Here is a 24,773-nt window from a genome sequence, read left to right on the forward strand (position 1 = left end):
TGTAACTTTAAGTTTAACTTGGGATGGTATAATATGCAATTAGTTCTAGTTGGAAAGGATTCCAAACAATTCAACCAAATCCAATATGCCAATAAATAGCCCATTGCTAGAACATGCCATAGTGCCTTTTGTCCCTCTCTCATAATCTTACTCTCCCTTTTCTTTATTTTGTCCCTTGTTTACTTTCGTCTTATTTTTTATACTATATTTCTTGTAATGACCCAAAAATTATGCCATTTTTTTTTCTTCTTACCTATTTACTCTGATACCCCTGAATTATCTGCTATAACCTCTCAGGCTCCAAGTGAGCACTAAGGAAACTCTGCTCATCTTACATACCTAAGCAGTGGAAAACATAAAAACATACATCCAATTTTACAATACCAGAATCTAGTTTTTCCCCAAAACATAATTACATTATTACACATCATCTTAGTATCATATACCCAAAACTTCAGGATTCCACTCAAAAATACAAACTCCTATTAAAACTCACCTTATAGATAGGATAGTGTAGACGACCTCACTATCTGCGAGCCTGATCTGCTCGTCTAACTGGATCACCTAAAAAATATTAAATTTATTGGGATGAGACAACTTTCAGTAAGAAGAAATATGCTATTACTAGTGTGAGGCAATTAAACTTACAAACATATTATACTGGTAAATAACTGAAACTAAATTTAGTTGATAAAACATCTCATAGTACATAGTATATCCATATAGTTTAAAATACAACTGACGTCTCTGAGTACTATCTATTCATAATTCTAGTACTATAGAATATCTGCTGATGTACTGTAAAACTATATACATAAAAATAATAATTGTGATAATACGCCGAAAAACTGTATATCATGATTTAACCCCTCATGACAAGGTTGTGCGGCCCATAGGAGGGACTTAATACTGGTTGGCCTACTAGAATAAGTCAATCTGCACTCCACCAATCCTCAGCCCGACCCTACCACAAATTCCGTGGCATGGTAACTGGTAAACTGTACTCCACCAATCCTCAACCCGACCCTAATACAAACTTTGTGGCACGGTAGCTAGTAAACTTCCACATACTATCCAAGTTATGTGGTTGCACACTGATATGAAATAGCGACGGTACCGTGCTCTGCTAATAACTAATCTAATTCGTTAGGGTCGAATACTGTATATACTATATGTATTATCTTGTTGTTTCATCATGATTTCAAAATAACCATAACAGCATAAACTATTCTAAAAATACTGTAATACTAAACTAAAATATCTATAATAACTGACCTGTAATATCTAACTGTATAAGTTGTAATATATTAGTGTTATGACTTTGAAGTTTTGGAAATCATGATAATCTGTAAATACTGTAAATCATGATAGTTTGAAAACTGCATAATGATATTTTCTACTAATATACTGTAAAACATGATATTTGAAAACTATATAAATACTGTACTGATCTATTACGAGCTCATGCTACACAACTAATTAAATAAATTCCCAAACTATAAAATTTGTATTTTCTAATATACTAATAATTTTTGAATTAAATAATAATCTGGTAAAACATAAAATTTTTTGATAACCATACTAAAATACCTAGCATAACATATTTCCCTCATCTCTAATTGACTGGGAGGCTCGCCTCCAACTCCATCGTCACGCCCTTGGCGTACCAATCTTTAAATCCTACAATAATACATTTATACAAATTTCTCAATAAATCACTGAATTCCCCAGAAGATCATCTCACTTATATTTCCTGAACTTTTTTATTCATAGTTTCTTGAACTTTAATATACTTGGCTCCTGGAAAAATATCTGCTGGGGTCCTCAACCCATGCCTGCAGGGTCTCAAAACACCCTAACCCTGAAAATATAACATCCTAATTTTATTCCACAAAACACCAGTATATACCCTCACAACACAAAATCCGAGCTCAGATAAAATTGGAAATATTGGAAATACCTAAAAATCCACTTACCCTGATTTTGGGATGATTCCCAGACCTCCCAAATCGAATTTCTACTCTGACTATGTTGTAGAGAATCTCCCCAACATCGTCGTGGTAGCTTCTGATCGTCGAACTGAAGAGAATTGGAGCCGAAAATCTAGAGAGAAGGAGAGAGGAGTTGAGCTAGAGAGAGAAGGAAAGAGGAAAAAAAATGAGTTTCTTTGCTAAAATGTCATTTTCGGCTATTTATAGTCCTTTTGCCATGTGACCTTGTCGACAAGCCAAGTCACCTCGTTGACGAGTTCAAGAAGGGAGTTTGTTGACAAACGCCTAACCCTCGTTGACGAGTTTCAGACCCCGAAAATAGCCCCTTGGTAAACTCTCGTCAACGAGACACGCATCCACGTCGACGAGCCCAAGAAGATTGTTCGTCGACGAGGCCCTGCTACGTCCCCTTAAAAATTTCCATTGTCCTCTCATTTATTTATTATTTAATTTTCATAATTATCCAGGTTACTACATTTCTAGTCACCTTCTCTCATTTCTCTGTCATTTTATGATTTCTAGAACTTCTACAATTGTCTCTCATTTTTTATTTCACGGGTCATCTCTTATAGGATAATGATCCTTACACCTCTAATGGAGGCTAACATATTGAGTCCATTTCATTCATCTCATCATCATCAATCCATGTCACTACCAACATATGTAACTAATTGTTTGAAGAAACAATATACTAAATTACTCAAATTAATTTTTTACTTTTTATTAAAATCAAAGGCATTCCAATTTACATATTACTATCTCCATCTGTGATGCACTCAATTTCCTAATCTTTTCACACATAGTCGGTCCTAAACTCGGTTAAAGGAGGAGGATTGGATTATGCAGATAACAGTCGTAAAACTTATCAGATCACTATGAAATGAATTCTTACCAATCATAAAAAAAAGGGCAGCCCAGTGCACAAAGATCCTGTGTATGCGGGGTCCAGAGAAGAGGCGAACCACAATGGATCTATATTACGTAACCTTACATTACATTTTTGCAAAAGACTGTTTCCATGCCTTGAATTTATGACCTTCAGGTCACACGGCGACAACCTTACCGTTGTGCCTAAGCTCCCCTTCAATTCTTACCAATCATGATGAAATAAATTGATGGAAAATGATTCATGTAACTGATCCACCTAGTAAGGCTTAAGATTTGATTTGTTGTTATTGTTGTATTCCAAGTTACATATTATTATTATAAGTTAAGCGCACAAGAATGTAATTAAATCGAGTAAAATGGTACAAAATTTATCCCTTTATTTTGTCATGTTCTATTTTAAAATTTTTATTTCAATACAATTAGAAAAATAAATATATGTTGGACAACTATATAAAAATATTTTTAATAATTTATTTTTGTTTTAATTGATCAAATTAAATTTGAGCATTAGCTATTACGATTGAATAGGATATAGAAAAATAAAATATTTACAATTTACTTATGTTATTTTCAGAAAATATATTTAAAGCGGGAGATGGGGCCAGCAAACATGTCATCACCTCCCAAGCCGTAGTGTACAGAAGGTGGGGTAGGAACTTCCTTAAGCGTAGAGTTCCGGCATTTGTAGCACTGTCGCCGCGAGTCTTCCTAACCAAGAACTCCGTTGGACTCGGCGAGAGAGCGTCAGGTGACTGCACGCAAAGGGACATTCCACCGAAACAACTACTCTGTACTCTTCTCCTCCTGTGCGTGTTCGTCCAAACCCAAAGCTAGGGTTAATTCTCGCTCAGTTCGAATAAAAATCTCGAAGATCTTCGCCATGGCTTTCCAGGGGAAGAAACTCATCAACGATCCAAATGGTTCGCTTTATCTCCTTCAGTTTGACGCTCCACATGCATCGTGCTATCCAAAATTTATCCAGTTTATATTTCTTCTTATTTTTCATGTTCCTAAAAGGCCTTTGCTGAAATTTCTTATTTCATTTTCATTTAATCGCGAGTTTTCGTAACATCTGGAAGTGTTTTTGAGTGCTTTAATTTCTTTTCCTTCGATGGTGTTATTTTTTAAATACGTTTTAATATGAATGTCTGCCGTTACTTATGAAAGAGATGCATAAATTGACGGTTGCCTGTGCATTTTGACTCTAGGCTCTCCTAATGTTCTCTTCTGATTGTGTTTGTAAGAACGAGAGTATTGTGCAATTTTAAAATTAAAGAGTAAAGGAGAGAGAATCTAAGCACTGCTGCAGTGGTTTGGCCTAAATTTGGAAACTACCTCGGCTTCCCAAGGATTTTTCTTGAGGTTTACGCTAATCCAATCCTTTTTGCGGAGAAGATTAAGCCAGTTATAATAACCGATTCTCAACGAACCACCAAGGGAGTTATTTTCCTCGAGCAAGGAACCTAATCTTGTTTAACGCAAGGACTGCTTGCATTCAAGGTCCCACATGTTTTCTCACCCTAGAACAATTTCAAACGCCCAATAAGAACTCTTTGAGCACAATTACAAATTTACAACTCACAGACTCAAGGCCAGATGTACAATATAATGAGAACTTTAACATATGGATGAAAATAAATGAAACACAGGAACACTGAAAAGAGAGCAAAATTTGAGCAAGCTCAAATTCTGGTTGTGCAGGCAGTGTGCGTGCGTGTGCTTAGCATGAATTTATAACCTTCATAAATTGTATCTGTTGATACTCCAATGTCTCCTAAATTCATCAAAGGTAAGTCACATGGTCAAGGTTCTTGCCATCCCACAATATGTAATTGAAGGAAAAAAAATAGAGTACAACTATACATTTAAAAATTCAAATTCAAATTCAAATTTCGCCTTTGGAAACATTAAGACAAATTTGAATGTTATTTCTGAGAAACCATATAAGTCCATGAGTTTTTTATAAATAAGTGAAGGAGATAAGTTTGAATCACAAGATGTATAGCGATTATGCATGGACAAATCTTTCCGAAGTTTTTATATTCTGGCTGTTGAGAGTTTAAAGAGATATGAAACTTCCTTAGTAAAATTATGAACTTCAGCACTTACCATCCAATGACAGGAGGTTATGATGAGTGGCTGTAGTAGAGTGACCAATTTTAACTTTTGAACCTATTAAAAAATTAGTGAACTCAATCAAGCTGTCATATGAGCAGAAAATTTTTCTTACTAATGTAAATTGAAAGAAGGTTTGAAGTTAATGGGATGCTGCCAACTGTGTTGTCACCCTTTTTAAATATTGCCTTGCAACTAAATTAGTGGTTAAACATAAGCACAATAGCAATAAAAAGTATTAGAATAAGAACAATGGCAATAAAAAATATTAGACTAACATGTTACCCCTAAGCATGCAAATGATACAAAATTGAGTCCAATTTCATGGGGTAAGTCTAATTTAAATATTGTGGAAATACTAGAATCATCAAAAGGGAATTTTTATAATCATCAAAGCTAAGATAAAGTCTAGAAAGTCCAACACTGTACATTATTTACGATGCAAAATTTCAATCAATGCTTTGTTTGAGAAAAGCAGGAAAAGAAAGAAATTGAAACCTTGAATCATGTCCTCTCTTTATTTGGACACTAAAGAAATCATAGCTTTGCATTTTTGCAGGATAAGAAATCATCACCTTGATTTTTAGATATTTGATTCATGTGAATTAAGGTCTTCTTTTATTTTTTATTTTTAGTTTTAAATAATCATGACAAGAAAAAGTGTAAGATTCATATATCATTGACTTGTGCTGAATTTCACCAATGTTATTGCCTCCCTAGGCATTATAAAAATCAAACTGCCCTCCCTTAACTTTGAGTTCTTCTATCATTCATTACCTTTTCCATTAGTCATGTGGTAATGGTTTGGACATAATGCAATACATCACATTCCAAAATTTTCAAAAAATATATATATATATATATATATATATAAATTTTAACTCTTGTATTATTTTAACCCACTTCTTCTTTTTATTCTTCATATTTTGTCTTTGACATGCTGCTTGGTGTCCTCAAGAATCCCTCTCTCATCTTGAGTCCCAACAATATTTCTCTCTCTAACATCTTGAGTCTCTGTCTCTCGTCAAGTGTGGTTCTTCCAGTCTACAAATGAGTTGCTTCCCCACTTTTTTTGAGTCCTTGTTGCATTTCTACTAGGTGTGAATGCATGTGGTTGCCTCATTATAGTACATGTGCATGTGGCTATATGTGTTTAGATTCTTCTATACATATATTTCATAAAGAAACCAAAAAGTTTTACTTTCATTGACAAGCTCTCTATATTGGGTTGTACTTTACATTCTACAATTTTCACACTTCCGGGACCAAATACATATCTACCAACAAAATACATACATGACATCTCTAGTATCTTCCTACCAACTTGTAGTACATGTAAAAAATGGCAGTCTCTTGGAACACTTAACAAGTGGGACTCTCCTTCAGTTTGTGTTGGAATTGGTGTATTCCTAAGAGGGTTGAATTGGGTATTTAAAAGATTCTTCCTAGGTTTAATCAAACAATCTGTATTTAGCAACCTAGGGTCTTTCTAAGCGGATGCCAATTACCCACTAATATAAAACTGAGCAAATGATCAAGACAAATATAGCAAGCTCAGTATTCCCCAAATAAATATGTATGCAGATATTAAAAGCAAATAAAACATTCATAGCAGTTCAAATACTAGCATACATATGCGGAATTTGAAAGTGCGGAAATTAAATAGAGAGCCGACACAAAATATGTTATCGGGGTTTGGCCAATACCGCCTACGTCTCTGCGTCAAGCTCACAAGTAAGAGGATTCCACTAGTTGCTCACTTGTGGGTGGAGCGACACCGTTTACAATACCTTATAGGCTGGTGTACCTAGTTCTCCCAATTGGGTCTGAAACAGTCCGGTGCTCTCCTAACTAGGTCTGAACAAGTCCGAGATTATTTATAGGGTTAGTCTCCCTCTTTCGACCACACGTCGGGAATACAACAGATATTCAAATAATTTTTTGTGTACAAGGAAATACATCTACTACAAGCAGATGTGTACAACAATAAGCACAAAAATAAGTACAAAAATACAGTCACGTGTGATATGCAAATAAGTTCAATGTGAGTATGTGATTTTCATAGAAATAATCTTTGAATAGAAATGTGTATGTTGAATGCTCAAAGATTTTATGCTCAAATAAGAAATTTCTCCAAAAACATTTTTCTAAATAAGGTACTGGAGAATCTAGGGTTTATGGCTCAAAAATATTTTCGCAAGCACAAGCAAATAAGCCTTTGAATCTTGCAATGAATGTGCAAGATTCACAAGCAAATAATATTAACTCCTAAGAATATTTATCAAATGAAATATGTGAGAGAAACTAAGATAATACTCTCAAAATAAGGTATAAAAGATATGTGCAAGATGAGAGTAAAAATGATTTTGATTTGTAAAACAAATGCCCAAACCAAGGTTTAAAACTATGCTCTCTTGAAAGATTTATCAAAGAAATAATAAAAGAGAGTATAAGTAGGACGCTTCGAAAAGATTGAAAGAATTTGAGCAATAAGAGGAGTATGAAAATTTCAGAAATTTTTTTTTAATGATTTTTGTTAATCTTGTGCTAATTAAGACAAATGAAGGGGTATATATAGATATTGTTAAAAATATAACCATTGGGGACATCAATGGTATTTTGGAAATTGTTTAATTATGTTTGAGGAAAAATAACCCTATTTTACTGCGGTAAAAATTTTACCAACCCGAGAGGTTCAGTCGACCATATTCAAGGTTCGGTCGACCGTGGTCATTTTAAACTACGAGTTTGGTCGACCAAGTAGTTGGAGGTCAGACATGTGTCAGTTCGGTCGACCGTGAACAACACGTTCATTTCGGAATGGTCGACCAAGCGATGTCAATATGTTGACTTCTAGTCGGTTGGGTCGACTGAGGCATTTATACTGCCAAGGATTCGGTCGATCGAAGCTTTGACTTTGGTCAACTTTCTTAGTTCAGTCTACCAAGGTCAAATGACCTTGCGATGGTCGGTTGACCGATGCTTTTAATTAAGCCCAAAAACATGGTTTCAGTCATTTTTGCCCCAATTTTGACCCTAAATTCATTTTAAAACCCTTGTGAATAAGTTATAGTATTTTAGATTAACGGTATTGTGTCCTAGGGTCAGTTTATGACCTTTGTTCGATTCCCTACGGTCAATCTATGGTCATCTGAGCTTATCATTCACATCATGCATGCTATGCATTATTACAAACCAAATATAAGACAAAATATATTACAAATTAAAAGCATAAGTCTTCTTCTTCATCTCTGCTCTATTGCCTTCTTGGAATATGCCGGATGATGTGAGCTTTTAAGTTCTATTCTGGCTTCCATTTTCCCTTTCCGTGTGCTGAAATTTAAGCCTGTTCACATACTAAATACACACATAAGTAACCTGTGCTTTGTCAGCATCAAAACATGAATCGGACTCAAAAAGTCAACAGTTTGAACTTGAAATTATTAAGGACTAGGGTGAGCAACCATGAGTTGAGCTGTCATTCATTATTTTCACTTATTTAAATAAGGATTTCAATACTTTAAGATATGATTTCTTATATGCATGCATGACCATATTGTGCATGAACACTCTTTATTCTAAGCAATCTCTTCATCCAAAGTTACTCTCAAAGAACATTTAAATAGTATGCATTTCAACATTTTTTTTTTTTTTTGACATAGTAGTACTATCTCAAACAAGTGCAGTTTTTATCTAAAATAAGTGACAATTTCTAGCTTGGCCAACCACAACTTTATGTGGAAATACCCTCCGGAGGTTTAGGGCCTTTCACCCAAGGGAGACAAGCACTCAAATCCCACAATATCACAGCCACAAACAACACATAAAGTGCCGGCTATTTTACATAATAGCAATTCAGTAGATATGCAAACACAAGCTATGCCATAGCAAGTAAAATAATTATCGTTCTGAGATTAATATCTATCACATGTAATTTCCCAACTAAAACAAAATATGCATCTATGGTAACCTATGAGCAGCCATATTTTGTCCTTAGAAATAACATGCTTAAATATTTCCTTGTTAGGATTCAATTTCATGCAAGTTTATACCAATTTTCCTTAGGAAAATCTCCAGTTTTACCCAAAATCCCTAGATGAATTACTAAAAAATAAGAACGCCTACCTTGATTTCCAGCTTCTCCAGTTTTCTCTTGATTTTCCCAGACTTTCTGCAGAGTTTTCTCTCTTTTGCTTCCCCTTTCTCTCTAGAACTAGGGTTTACCACAGGAATTTATGGTATTTTGTGTGTTGTTGCTCAAGACAACAGCTACTTGCTGCCAGCTGCCTGCAAGTGGACCCTTTTAGGCGGGAAACATGGCAGGACAGCAGCAGCTGGTGGCGACAAGGGTCCTGCAGTATTGCCACTTGTATGTCAGGTGGCTGCTGTCAGTCTGCAATGCTTCCAGGTGTCACACCTGGTTTCAGCTTGTCCCTGCATCAATTTTTTTTCCCCTCTTTGCCCCAACCTTTGTGTTATTATGTTTTAGCATGACCCTCATAAATTCCTTTCATCTAAGACACTCTTACTGTGAATAAATTGAATGAAATTTCCAATATCAATTAACTTAATTAATGAACAACATGGTTAGTGGGAACTTGTTCAATACAAGAACAAAGCAAAAACCATGCAAATTCATCAAAGTAATTTAAATTTATTGTGGCCCAAGGGCTATGGTTATCACAACTTATATCTTCTTTTGAGAGTCCATGGAGATGTATATCTTAGCTTTTTCCATCATTTATTTCTACTGCCAAAGGTGGGCAATGGTTTGTTTTTGGGAAGACCCATGGTAGGGACACTCTGTTCGTTTTATGTCATTCCCTTGTCTAGATTGTCTTTATTCGTCACGTAGTGAGCTTATTTCTTCTCTTTTGATTTCTAATAGGCAAAATTTTTCTTGGGACATCCATTTCCATAGAGTTTTGAATGAATTGTGATTAGGTCTTTCAATTCACCAAATACTTCATCATGGCATCAGAGCAAGATTCGACCCAAACTCTAAGTGCATAGCCGCCGGCAAAACCAAACCTTAAACCTCAAGCCCACCTCTAAAATCAAGCCCCAAACCTCAAACCTGCTGCTGTACAAGGATCATATGCACCATCACAGACCAGACAAACTCTAGGAGTTGCTAGAAAAAAAAAACTGGACATTGCTGCCCTTCAGAAACAAAGGAAAACTTCACCGTCGGAGGGTCCCCCTGTTCCTATTTCTTCCAGAATGTCCTAAATACTCCCATACATCATAATATGATGCTATTGGTCATGTATTTTGTTTAAAAAGTTCAAATTTTTTTCAATTGTTCGCTCGTAGCACCTTGTTAGTGGTTGTTCGGTACTATTGGGGTTGTTTATTGGCTTCTTGGTGCTGTGGTGTCTTATGCTAGTTGATTTGTGACTCATTCGTGGTGGTCACCTTGTCTGTGATTGTTCTGGTTGTTTGGATTAACCTTGTTATAGTTGGTCTAAGTTTGTGAGTGTTGGGACTTGGGATGGAGTCCTTGAATCCCAAGAGTATGTTTCCTTCGTAATTGCCACATATAACAATTGAGAAATTAGATGGAAAAAATTATGCACAATCGTAAGGCTCTAAAGATCTCTTTGGCAGGCCTAGGTAAATTGAACTATTGTTTTAACTTGGGCCTAGAGATGACAAAAGAAAATTACTGTGGATTCAAGTGATTGTCTCCCTATTATGGAACTCAATGGAACCCCAAATGGCATAGAAGTGCATGAATCTGGATGTATGCAAGGAGATTTGGGATTATGCCAAGCTCGTGTATTCTAGTAATGTTACACATATGTATGATCTATCCCTAGAGTACTTTTAGTTACAATAGGGAGATGAGGGTGTTACAAAGTACTTTGTAGAAATAAATGTATCCATGAGGAGCTTAACATTGTGCAACACATACCTGCAGATGTTTGCAACATGCAAAAATAGAGGGAGCAAATGATAGTTCTTTGGATTTTAGTGGGTTTGAAACCTGAGCTTGAGGCAATTCAGTCCCAAATTCTTGGTAGTGCAAAGTTGCTTCCTTTGCCAATGTTTATTCTTGTGTACTTCGTGCTTCCTCCAACACAGTCCCCCACCCTTGCATATAGTGTTTCAACCACCATAGATTCCATATTTTCGGGCCCATGTGGGGAGCAACGTATTGTATCTATGTTAGAGGAAGAGTAGTCCAACTTCCAACATTATCAAGAATCCCAACAAGCTTCCTTTCCCATTGTATCTTTTGCTCAGACAGGTAATCCTACAACTTTTCTTTCATCCAATACTTCTCGTCCTAGTCCTTGGGTTATAGATTCAATAGCCACTGATCATATAACAAGTATGCCTAATTTCTTCTCTAACAAGTCTCTTTCTATGTTACCTTCTTTAAGTCTAAACCATACTATTCTTAGTCCTTGAGTGTTTTTGACCTTAATGAGTCTCTTGACCTAATCTTCTAGATTCTAGTTTGTTGTCTCTGCTTAGTTATCTTCTCGAGTCTCCATGTAGTTTTGAGTCCTTCTTTTTGTCTTGATTATTCTAATTTGTAGGTGTATTCATGATTGTGGTTCGAGGGAAGAGAGTCTCTTTAGCTTCCACAGCTATGTATTTAGTTTCCTTGTTTGAAGGTCCTATTTTCCATGATGTTGATCCTCCAATTACTGTTTGGAAAGGTAAACGCACATGTACACAATATCCATCTCCAACTGTGTTTGCTATAACCTTTTGTCAACTTTCTATTATTGTTTTATTACTATTCTATCCATTGTTGCTCTTCCTAAATCTATTTTTAAAGCCTTAGCCCACCTTTTTTTTGGGGGGGGGGGGTGGTTATAGGAAAATGATACTTAGGAATTGGTTTCTCTTTCTCTTGAAATCAGTGGTTGGTTGTTGTTAGGTATAATTGTGAAACTCAACCCTGATGGTTTCTATATAAAAAAACCTATGATGATGGTTTTGTGACTCGTCTAAAGGCACACCTTGTTGCTAAGGGATATACTCAAGTGTATAGTTTGGGTTATTTAGACATTCTCCTTGGTCGCATAATTGGGAAATATTCAAATACCTAAAAAAGCCAACTATATCAGAGTAATTATGTTGGAGTTGAGTCGTGTAGCTTCTCATTTGTTATGGCTTAGCCCTTTTATGGAAGTTTGGGTTATTCAGACACATTCATCTTGGTTGCAAAGCTTACCTCTATATGCTTGTTCATCTCAACACTCACTTGTCACGGGCCTTCGCGTAAGTTAGATGTGAAGAATGCCTTCTTGCATGGCGATCTTTAGGAGGAGGTCTATATGGAGTAATCACCTAGGTTTGTTGTTGAGGGGGAGTCGGGTTTAGTGTGTCGGCTTAAGAAATCATTATATGGTTTAAAACACTCTTCTAGAGCATGGCCTAGTCATTCAGTACTATAGTACTTGATTTGGTCTTCAACGGTGTGCGGTGGATCACTTTGTGTTTTATCATTGTACTTTGTCAAGTACGATTTTGCTTATTGTGTATGTGGATATTACGGGTGATGATGATTAAGGTATCTAGGGCCTAGTACATTTAAAGTAAGTTTTAGACCAAAGATTTGGGTCCATTAGAGTACTTATTGGGTATCCAAGTATCCAGGTCTCATATAGGAACCATGTTGTCATAGAGGTAGCATGTTCGTGATCTTTTGGATGAGACTAGGCTATTGGGATCCTAAGTTGATACACAATCCAAACCTGGAGTGGCCTAGTCAAGACGATAAAGTGCTAAATATAGGGTCATGTGAACTTGTTTGGCTGAAGAACATGTTGGAAGAACTAGGTTTCCACATTCTTGGCCTATGGAGTCAATGTGTAATAATCAAGCTTTCAAGCTGTTATTCATAATGCCTCCAACTTGATCTTCCACAAATAGATGAGACCCATTGAACTTGATTGCCCCCTTTGTTTGGGAGAAACTAGTGCAGAAGCTCATTACAACCACTTATGTGAAATTTAGTTTACATCATGTTGACTTGTTCGCTAAAGGCTTTTTTTTTTTTTGGGGGGGGTGGGGGGAGGGGGAGTGCTTGTGTTAAATTCATTTGTAACAAGCTAGAAGCATATGATATCTCTGCTCTAGCTTGATGAGGAATGTTAATGGTTATTTGAGTCATTTAACATTATTAGTTTGTGTTATTATTATGTTATTAAGTGTGAATTAGTAAGAGCATTATGGTCATTGGTATGTACTTGACCTATATTATTAATAGACGGAAATACCTTTCATTGTGATTAGGTCTTTCAATTCACCAAATACTTCACACTATCCTTCTAAGGGAGAATGTGTGGAAGTGAAGGTTGGAGGCTTGGTCAGATTTTCCTTGTAAATGTTTCTTTGAGTTTTTAATTTGGGAGATTTGTTGTTTTCTCTTTATCATAGTATTTGGAAGGCCAAAGTTCTTTTCAAAATTAAGGCTATTTTTTTTGGTTGGTTGTTCTTAATAGGATTAACACTAACAATATTTTACAGGACAAGGTGCCTTCTAAGGTTGTCCCCAGATGTGTGTATTCTTTGTTTTGGTAGTTCTTAATTTGCCTCTCATTTTTGCATTGTTCTTTCTCCTGGAGGATTTGGAACAAACTCTTAGATATTATAGGGAAAGTTGGGTTTGTTTGGGGTTGGTTGAGGATATGATGGCCATTTCTTTTTTAGGTTTTTGAAGAAGTAAAGATAGATCAACCTTATGAAGATTGGGTTTTATGCTTTGTTGTTGGGTGTTTGGTTGGGAAGGAACACTTGTATTTTCAAGGGTAAGAAGACTTCTTGTTATTTGGTTTGGAGCAAGATTCTTTATTTGGCTTCATTATGGGCTCTTGCTGCTGGCTGTTTCAAGGGGTTTTCTATATAGGATGTTCACCAAGATTGGTGTGCGGTTTTGTATTAATGTTATTATTTATTTATTTATTTTTGTTTTTCCTCTTTTGTTCTTTTGCTCCTCATAGGAGGATTTCTCATTCTCTAGTCTTGTACTTCCTTTATCTGTTAATATATTCTTATTTCAAAAAATTATATAAAGCAAATAATAATACAAAAAAATTTATGGATCCTCAAGGAATAGACAGGGAATAACTATTTCCAAATTTCACCATGCCAATGTCTATTCCTTTCCTATTCCACGTTTGATGGAGTAACACGAACTTTTGCATGAGTGACTTTTTTCTAAATTACTGCAGCCCTATATAATTTTAATTACATTCTCATTGTATCCCATCCTATTCCTAGGAATGGATGCTTTGTGAACCAAATGTAACCTTAAGTGTATGAAAATTTTGATATCCTGTTGTACTTGCAAAATTTGTTTTAATGTTGTTGTCTGAGACCGACCAATAGAGGCGAGTGTCTTCCCTAATTTGCATTAGTATCTTTCTTTGATGTGTTCAAGGGTTTGATGTTCTTAAAATGCTTCTCTAGTCCTCCATTTCCTTTTTTTCCTATCTTTTTGAGGTTACAATTTGCCTTATTTGATCCTCTCCTTTGTTTGCTTGTCCTCACTCAGCTTGGCCTCTCGTGTAACATGCACAGTTTCATCCTTGTTGCAATGCTTTTCTAGCCTTTCGAAGAGCTTGAATAAAGTTTTGAGGATAGATGGAAGCTATAACTAGAGAGTTGAAGCTTTTATACTAGCTTTGCATTTAATGATTTTATTTTAGTTTATTTTGATAAAAAAGATGTATTAGAATGAGAAAGAGAAGTTACAAGGAAAGGTGACAGGAGTCCACCCCAAAAAATCTTTGACTTGTGGCCCTAATTGTTCACCTTTTGCCCCTTACTCCTTCATTTGGAAAGCTAAGGGCCCGTTTAGATGTGAAAAACATTTTTCATTTTCCATTTTAGTTTTTCAAAGAATTACAAAAAAACTAGCTAATTGTTCAATTGAAAACATTTATATATAATAAAGGAACAAAAATAAAAAGTTTTGGCACTATTTTCTTGTGGAAATAGTTTTATTTTTCATTTATAATTTTTCAAATAATTACAAAATTGTCAGTTTTACAATTTTCCAAATTTATACAGAAAAGATGGAAAAAATTTCTAGAATTTTGACTTCGTGCATTGCATATAGAAGTATGGAATTTGGATCTTGGACTTTGATTTATATGGATTATGTTTTGAGTTTCTTCCAAATCCAAACAAATCCAAATTCAAACCCCAAAATCCATGATTCTAAATACTGCCTTAAATAATTTTTGGAAAATTAAAAAACAAATGATCTTTTTTATAATTATAATTATTTTTAAATGTAGAAAAAAAATGAAAAACTGATTTGCAGAACTAAATAAACTCTTTACTTTCTACCTTAAACTGAAAAACAAGCTGAAAATTTTATAAGTCTTTGGAAAACTGAAAATGGAAAATTGGGAAATATTTTCCACCACTAAATGGGTCCTAAAGTTCTCTCCAAGGTTAATGCTTATTGTTGGACACGATCTTAGAAAAAATAAAAACCAATGACTTGCTCTAGAAATGTAGACCTTACACTCTTTTACAGCGGGACTGGGTAGCTTTGCTTGAGTAGAGCTGTTTTTGTAATATTTGTGTTCTGTAGTTCCATTTTACTTCTTTCCCTTTGTTTTCGGTGCATATCTTAGTGTCCATTTTTTCTATTCCTTTTACTTGATATACCACTCTCTTCTCTCTCTAATAAATTTCTTTGTTTATAAAAAAAAATAAAAAATGCAGAGAGAGTAATAGAGGGATGGGAAGTATCATGGTAACATTAACAATAGGGGGAAAGAATTGTTTTAAATTTTTTGTGAACATTGTTGCAGATGTGGTAACTGAGTTCATTGAAGGTCTTGTTGAATCTTATCCTGGATTGACATATTTGGATGGTTTTCCAGAGGTGATCATTTTTCCCTTTTTACTTTCTGTTTTTCTTGAACTATAATTGTATCTCATGGTAGCTTTTATTTATTGACTTCTTTTCTTGGAATGTAGGTTAAGGTTGTTTTATGCACTGGTGTGTCAAGCGCAACATATGACAAAGTTGCCATTATATCAGGTTTGGTGTCAAATCCCTACCCTTAAGTAGGAATAGCCAAATTGGGTAACGAGACCTATGATATAAATGTGTATTTCTGGAAAAGCCATCTTATTATTTTTAGTATAGATAAGCTAAAAAACCTAATTTTGACTTTGACCCTGAAGAAGGCATCTTAAGAGGAAGTCTAAAGGTTTAGGAACTAAGTTACAATTGAGAAATTTGATTTACTTTCAAAGAAGCCTGCTAAACACCTCAATTTGCCTTTTTGGTCTCATTTTCAAAAAATTGGTAATTTTTTAAACTCTCTTCACGAAACTACGAACAAACCATATCATGGAGTTCCAAACAATGCGCAACCGGGCAATGAGCACATCCTAACATTCTTAGAATTAAAAAGAATACCAATTCATATTTGTATTAATATGATCCTCAAATTGCATGAGTTAAGATAAATAACAAAAACAATATTTTTTAAGTGACAATAAACAGATAATGCTAAAAACTCATTTGGCTGTGGTATTGGACTTGAATGAGACCTCGAGCTGCCTACTTATCTTTGTTTGAACATGGAATCAAATCCATAGCAGTTCATATATGGCCAAATCGCGAATCTTGCACTTGCACACATGTTAGGTTCACACATTCATTGTGTACAAAGATCATGCAAGATGTAATTGCTCTCATGCTTCTTGTTGCATTATAAACCAGTGGTTCTGTCAGAGGTTATATATTTGTATTTTAGTATTATTATTATTGAGTGTGTTAGTATGTTAATTAGTGAGAGTTGGTGAGGGTATTATTGTCATTAAAATGTATTTAAATTTGTATTATAAATAGAGGGGGAGACCTATCTTCAAGTTGGGTAATTCATTTTTAATCAAATCTTAACATGGTATTAGAGCATGATCTTATCTAAACCCTATTTCCCTCAGCCGTCCTCGGAAAACACCATTCCCGCCCCTGTTCTTCCCTAATCCACCTGCGGTCCTCCATCCCATACTAAATCACAAAACCAACCATATACTCATAATCAGACCCCCCTGGCGACCCACCCCACAAAACCCTATCACTGGAGGGCACTCCACGTGCCTCCATGTGCCGGCGAAATGCTGGCATGGCAGATCCCACGCACTGGCGCGTGAGTGCAGTTCTGGTCACTTTTTTTCTTCTTCTGCCATGCTCTGATTCCTTATTTAGACTATGTTATCAAGCTATTAAGTCAGTTTTTTTGCTAGAAAATTTGACTTTTTTTGACCATGCACTCGTGGTATTCTGTTAATTTCCGTTCAGGGTTTGTGAAGGCTTCCTTCTGAGTTTTTTGGTGCCATGGCAGCATTCGTATGTTCAGTTGTGAGGCTGTGGCAGTGCTATATCCGTTGGTGATTTGTACACCTTGTCTGTGGTTGCATCAGTGCTTCACATGGTTTGTGATTGTCCCGATTAGTTTTGATTGTTCTTCGTGTTTTTGGTGTGATTGCTGATTTTTGAGTGTTGGGATGGAATCTATGAATCCCAAAAAATTGTTTCCTACATCGCTGCCGCAAATAACGACTCAAAAGTTGGATTGAAACAACTATGTTCAATGGTCTAAAACTCTTTGGATTTGTTTCGCAGGATTAGGGAAATCTGACCACTTGCTCCAATCTGATTCTTTTGAAGAGAAAAGAAAAGACGTGTGGGTTTAGGAAAATGCCTTGATTGTTTCCCTTTTATGGAACTTGATGGAGCCACAGGTGGCACGAATGTGTATGCATCTTGATATGGGCAAGGAGATTTGAGGTTATATCAAACTTCTATACTCTAGTAACATTACACGTATGTATGATTTATCCCAAGAGTACTTTTAGTTACAACAAGGAGATAGGAGCATTGCAGATTATTTTAGAGAGATGAAGTGTATTCATGAGGAGCTTAACGCCTTGCAACTTGTAACTGCCGACGTTCATGAGATGCAAAAGCAGAGGGAGCAGATGATCTTTTTTTTGGGGAAAAATAAGAAACAAACTGTGGTGGCAAGGTCAAGTGTTGAATCAGAATATAGAGCTATGGCTCACACTACTTGTGAACTTGTCTGGTTGAAGAACATGTTGGAAGAATTGGGTTTCCCGCATTTTCAACCTATGAAGTTGATGTGTGATAATCAAGTTGCTCTTCACATTACCTCCAACCCAATCTTTCATGTGCGGACAAAGCACATTGAAGTTGATTGCCAATTTGTTAAGGAAAAACTTGTGTAGAAGCTCATTACAACCACTTATGTGAAGTCAGACATGCAGCTTGCTGATTTGTTTACCAAAGCATTGGGGAGTGCTTGTGTTAGATTCATTTGTAACAAGCTAGGAGCTTATGACATTTATTCTCCAGCTTGAGGGGGAGTGTTAGAGGTTATATATGTCTTTTAGTATTATTATTATCAATGTTTTAAAAGGCAAAGGCATAAGGCGAGGCGTTTTAACCCTCAAAAGGTGAGGCGTAAGCCTTAAGGCGTTGGGGCATTAAAATTAAGAAAATCACAAATATAATGTAAAAATATAATGTAAAAATGAAAAACTAGATGTGCAAAATACTCGTTGGCCATTCAAAAATTGCTAACTTGAATACATGACGTAAATCATGACAAGAGATAGCTATACCATTGGAAAGTTAAAGCTATTTTCATGATGTAAGATACAATTCCAGTTATTTTGGAAAGGTTGAGGTTCAAGAGTTTTAGAAATAAAGTCATATTATGACATTCCTTTTGTACAAACATATAGTTAAAACTTTCTAACCAATTCTAACTTGAGAATCACACACCCAAAATGCGTAAGCCTCAACTAAAAAGGCGCAAAAGGCTTGCTTTTTGTAAAAATGTATAAGCCTCAACATGCAATGCGTTAGCCTTTTTGGAATTTGGTAATTTAGATTGAGCCTCAAGGCATTTTAAGCATGCCTTGCCTTGCCTATTAAAACACTGATTATTATCAAGTGTGATAGTATGTTAATTAGTGAGAGTTAGTAAGGGTATTATTGTCATTAGAATGTATTTAAATTTGTGTTATAAATGGAGGGAGAGACCTATCTTCAAGTTAGGTAATTCATTTTTAACCAAACCTTAACAGGTTCCAATTAAAGAAAAGCTCCCAATCAATCACATTCAAAACATGAACATTAATCAAACAATAAGGGAAACATCGTTAAAATAAATAGCCCTAGATAAAATCATTCAGTCAAATATCATGTAATCAATAAAAAAACTTGTATGCTCCTAATCATATGGATTAAAATAACTAATCCTGAGTATGTTTCTACTTTCTAGTGATGCAAGCTAAATATAACACATGTAGGATTGAGAAAATACATCTCTTGTAAAGAATAGCAAAAGGAGGCTTAACTATACGAGAGAAATTCACCCCAATATGCAAGTTAAAGTTTGGTAGGGCTTGAAGATGAATGCTTCAAATAGTATTCAGTCCGGTGGCCTTTTGCCCCCACCCCCCCCCCCCCCCAACCTTTTTCTTTCCTCCTGTAGGAAGTGACCCTAAGGGTTCCATTTAGACATAGAAGGGATTCTTCTAGTAGGGCTCTACCTCTTGGACGTAGTGTCCTCTCTCTTGAGTGAAGAATACCATCTAATGAATCAAAATACTTGAGAGGATTATGAGAGAGTTTTTGTTGTCTGGTGGAGGGAGTTATAGGGACCATCTAGTTGGAATGAGGTTTATAGATCTAAAAAGGAGGGGGTTTTGGGTCTTGGCAAGTTGGTGTCTAAAAACCCCGGTCTTCTAGCTAAATAGCTATGGCGCTTCCCTCTAGAAGAATTGCCCCTTCGGCATAAAGTAATAAGAAGTAAGTTTGGGATGGATGAGAATGGGTGGGATTCCAATGCTAGTTTAAAATGCTCCGTGGGGAGTCTGTGGAGGTCCATTTCTCAAATTGATCCTTCTTTCACCCCTCACACTAAACTTGAGGTGGGGAGGGGTTCTCATATTCCTTTTTGGAAAGACCCTTGGCTGGGAAACGCACCATTTTCTACTTCTTTCTCCATCTCATTGATCTAATTTCTGAACAAAATGAAGTAGCCATTTCTCTTTTAGCTGGTGGATTGAGTAGTCCTTTGGTTTCCTGGATTCTTCACTTTAGGATACCTCTGAATGATAGGGAGATGGTGGAATTGTCATCTTTGTTATCTTTATTGAGTGAGAGTAACCTTTCTTTGGGGAGGGATATCCGTTCTTGGGTTTTGGACAAGTCAAGAGTGTTTTCTTGCAAATATTTTTTTGAAAACTTGATTTGTTCCAACTCTTCTTTCTCACTATACTCTAACATTTGGAAGGCTAAGGTTCACCCTAAAATAAAGGCTTTCCCTTGGTTGGTTGGTTGTGCTTAATAAGATAAATACTAGCAACTTGTTACAAATTAGGAGGCCTATGAAGGCTGTCTCTCTTCATATGTGTTCTATTACAAAAACTATGAGACAACTTCTCACCTTCTTTTGCAATGTGAATTTGCTTGGAGTATATGGAATATGCTTTTTGGCATTATGGGAGAAAGTGGGGTTTGTCCTCCCTCGATGGAAGACTTTTTAGAAATATCCTTTGTAGGCTTTGGTAGAAGAAATAGTGGGGCAACTTTATGGAAGTGTGGCTTTTTCTCAGTATTATGAGTTTTTTTAGATGGAACATAACACTCGGATATTTTCTAGGAATAAATTGACCAAATGCAAGTTTGGGAAAAAATTAAGTACTTGGCCTCTTTGTGGTGTGTCGGGTATGGATTTTTTAAAGAGGCAAGCTTTTAGGAGTTTCAAAGAGATTGGAGGAACACGTTGACTTGATGATCTTTTTTTTTTCTTGGGTATATTTTTGTTTCTTGTTTAGTCTTGGAGTGTCTCAGTTTGTCTCGGGAGATATCTCATTCTCCCTTTTGTAAATTCTTTTTCTATTAATGATATCTTCTTTTGTTATAAAGAAAAATAAAAAAATAAAAATCAAAGGCTGAAATTTGGCACTTGAAAGACAAGACAAGAGTTCATGATGAAGGTGAGATAAAAAAATCGCAAAGTTGGCTTATGATTGAGTGAGTTGGAACTTTCTGGATAATATTTAAATGAGGAAGGGGTTTGGAGAGGGAAGGCAAAGATGGATGAAAGGCTGTATGTCTAATGTGTTTTACTCGGTGATAATGAATGTTGAGCCTAAAAATTGGTTTAAGGCTACGACAGGGATTAGAAAAGTGATCCTCTTTCCTTGCTTCTGCTCATTTTAGTGGTAGCTGTTTTGAGTAGGATGGATGATAGGGTAGTGGATAGATGTTTAGTGAAAGGTTTGGGTGTAGGGAGAGAGGAGATTATGGTTTCACACTTTCAGTTTGCTGATGATACTATTTTTTTTTTGGAGGATCGTAGGCCTTCTTTTTTGAATATATTGGGGTTTCTCTTTATTTTTGAAAGGATTTTGGGGCTTAAGATTAATATGGGGAAGAGTGGTATTGCAACAATTAATGTGCTTGCAGAATGCTAGGGAGTTATATTTGGAGGTAGGGTGCACTGAGCTGGAGTGGCCATTGTCCTATCTAGGGTGTCTTTTTGGATCAATTAACTCTTGGAGCGAGGAGTTGGACAGGGGCTGGGAAGGTTTTAGATTATTGAAGAAATTGAAAAGGCTGAAAGAAAAATTGAAAGAGTGAAATAGGGAGGTGTTTCGGGACATTAGGCTTAAAAAGACCTGTATTCTCAAGGGAGGAGGAGTTGAAAAGAATTTCTTTAAAGAATGATTTGGAAGAGGTGATTTTTAATGATATTGGAACTTGGAGGCAGAACACGAAGCATAAATGGTTAAGAGAAGGTGATTGTAATACTAGAATTTTTCATAGGTTTGCAAGCAGGAAAGTGAGGAAAAATTTGATTAGGGAGTTGGAGTTGGATTTTTTTTTTTTTTTTTGGGGGGGGGGGGGGGGGGGGGAGATTATGAGATAATAGTAGGATAACTTTGGAGATCATTGATTTTTATTGTAATATGCTTTTTGAGGAAGATGAATATAGATTGATGGTGGAACATTTAGAATGGGAACCTTTGCCTAGTGATAAGATAACTTGGCTAGAGAGACCTTTTAAGGATGAGGAAGGGAGATCTGCTGTCTTTGCAATGGATAGGGAAACGCTCCAGGGCCGGATGGACTCAATTTGGCTTTTTTTTCAAAATTGTTGGGCGGTGGTTAAGGATGACTTGATGAAGGTTTTTAATGTATTTTGTTGGAATGGATTTTATGTAAGAGTATTTACTCTACCTTCATAACTTTGGTGCCTAATAAAAGTAGGTCTATCAAGATTTATGATCATAGACCTATTAATCTAGCATCAAGCGTTTATAAAATAATCACTAAAGTACTAGCTAGAAGGTTGGGGGTGGTTCTTGATAAGACTATGACTAAGGCCCTATGTGTTTTTTATTTTATTTTTTTTGGGGGGGGGGGGGGGGGGGCGGGGACACAGATAGTGGACTGGATTTTGATTGAAAATAAATTCATTGAGGATATTAGGAGAAGGAAGAAGAATGGGTTGGGGTTTATTTTTAAGTTGGATTTTGAGAAAGCCTATTATAGGGTGAGTTGGAATTTCTTGGATAAGATTTTTATGAAGGTTTTTGGAGAGAGATGGAGGAGGTGGATGAAAGGTTGTATGTATAATGTGTTTTATTCGGTTTTAGTGAACGGAGAGCCTAAATCTTGGTTTAGAGCTACGAGGGGGCCTAGACAAGGAGATCCTCTTTTCCTTTTTTTGTTTGTTTAGTGGCAGATGCCTTAAGTAGGATGGTTAATAGAGCTGTGGTTAGAGGTTTAGTGGAAGGTTTGCAAGTGGGAAGGGAGGAGGTAATGGTTTCACATCTTTAGTTTGTTGACAACACTATTTTCTCATTAGAGGATCATAGGTTATCTTTTTCAAATATTTTGGGTCTTCTTCATATTTTCGAAAAGGTTTAAGGGCTTAATATCAATTTGGGGAAGAGTGGTATCACAATTGTTCATTTGTCGGAGGAGCATGGTAGGGAGATAGCCTTGGAGGTAGGTTGTGTCACTTTGGATTGGCCGTTATCTTATTTAGGAGTGCCTTTGGGGGGTAATTCTAGATCCGCTAGTTTTTGAGACCTCGTTGTCAAGAGTGTCCAAGTGATTAGATGGTTGGAAGGGTGCTCGTTTTTCTTTAATAGGTAGGATTACTCTTATTCAAGCTTGTCTTTCTAGCATGCAGCTATATTTTTTTGTTTATTTTCAAAATTCTTGTGGGGGTGACTAATAGGATTGAGAGTATCATGAGAGATTTCCTTCGGTTAGGTGTGGGGGTATTATGGATAATTTGTTGAGTTTGGGGGGGGGGTGTGGTGGTGGTGGTCTATAGGCCTAAAAGGGAGGGTGGCTTGGATCTTGGTAATTTGGTGTCTAAAAGCACGATTCTCTTGGCCAAATGGCTTTGGCGGTTTCCTTTATAGGTCTTTTCCTTGTGGCATAACTAAATTTGGACTTATGGGAATGGGTGGGATACCAATTGGTTCTTAGATGTTCTTCGGAAAGTCCGTGGAAAGCTATCTCTCAGATTTATTCCCTCTTTATTCTCCATAGTAAATTTATATTGGGCAGGGGCTTCAATATTTGTTTTTGGGAAGATCTATGGTTGGGAATGTTGTTTTGTCCATTTCTTCTCCTCACCTACTTGCTTGAGCTCAAGAGGCTCATTAGAAGCTAATAGCCATTGTTGGTCCTTGGATCCACCGGGGTTTTATTCCTACAAATCTTTTTGTGAGTTCTTAACTAGCTCTGGTTTTTCTTTCCTCTCTATAAAACTATCTGGAAGGCCAAAGTCCCCTCTAAAAGCAAAGGTTTTCTCTGGCTGGTTGTGCTTAATAGGATCATCACCAATAACTTATTACAGATTAGAAGACTGCTAAAGGCTTTGTCTCCAGATGTATGTGTGCTTTGTTTTAATTGCTCTGAAACTGTTCGCATCTTTTCTTATATTGTGACTTTGCTCGGAGGATTTGGAACAAGCTATTTAATTATTTTGGGGAATGCTGGGATTGTTCAAATATAGTGGAGTTTTTGGCAGTTCATTTTGTTGGTTTTGGCAGGAAAAAAAGGAGGGTAAGGAGTTACAGAATTGTGCCTTATTTGCTGTATATTGGGTTTTTTGGATGGAACGAAACACACATATTTTTAGTGAAAAAGTTGTCTCTTTTGCTGGTTTGGTTGAACATTTAAATTTTGGCTTCTCTTTGGTGTGTGGTAATGGGGACTTGAGCGGGATGCACTTTTCGAATGTTCAGCGTGATTGGCTTTCCTTGTTGAATTGATAGGGCCTGCTGATTTTTTTGGATTGTTTCTAGTGCTAATTTTGGTTTTTAATTTTTAATTTTTCTGGGTTAACCCAGGGTTTTGAAAGGAAATGCTTTACTCTTGCTTGTACATTCCTATTCTATGAATGAAATTCTTTTGTTATAAAAAAAAGGGATAAATAGTAATAACTTGCTGCAAATTAGGAGGCCTTTAATGGCTCTTTCTCCAGTTATATGCATGCTTTCTTTTTTATAGATAATCAGGTAAAATAGGAGAGCTAATCACAGTTATAGGTCTCTCCCTTTATTTGTAATATATGTCGAAGTACATACCAATGTCCATAATACCCTTGCTAACTCTCACTTATTAGCATAACACTAACACTAATAATGCTAAATGATTACTATAACCATCAACACTCCCCCTTTGGAGCATACATATCATATGCTCCTAGCTTGTTACAAATG

The 24,773-nt window shown here is 36.0% G+C and overlaps 1 protein-coding gene across 3 annotated transcripts in view; it reads left to right on the forward strand.

Annotated features, from left to right (window-relative positions):
• Window positions 1–3,491: 3,491 nt before the first annotated feature.
• Window positions 3,492–24,773, forward strand: part of LOC131146467 (putative 3,4-dihydroxy-2-butanone kinase) — a 115,633-nt gene continuing 94,351 nt past the window's right edge. For 2 of the 3 annotated variants that reach the window (XM_058096092.1, XM_058096094.1), the window contains exons 1-3: window positions 3,506–3,799; window positions 15,785–15,858; window positions 15,954–16,017. In XM_058096092.1, the coding sequence (XP_057952075.1) occupies window positions 3,760–3,799; window positions 15,785–15,858; window positions 15,954–16,017 (178 nt within the window). In that variant the 5' untranslated portion in view covers window positions 3,506–3,759. Of the gene's footprint in view, window positions 3,800–15,784; window positions 15,859–15,953; window positions 16,018–24,773 lie in introns of all 3 variants that reach the window. The other variant, XM_058096093.1, reaches the window with a different exon arrangement.

Source organism: Malania oleifera, chromosome 13 (genome assembly GCF_029873635.1).
Source record: "Malania oleifera isolate guangnan ecotype guangnan chromosome 13, ASM2987363v1, whole genome shotgun sequence".
NCBI classification, from domain to species: Eukaryota; Viridiplantae; Streptophyta; class Magnoliopsida; order Santalales; family Ximeniaceae; genus Malania; species Malania oleifera.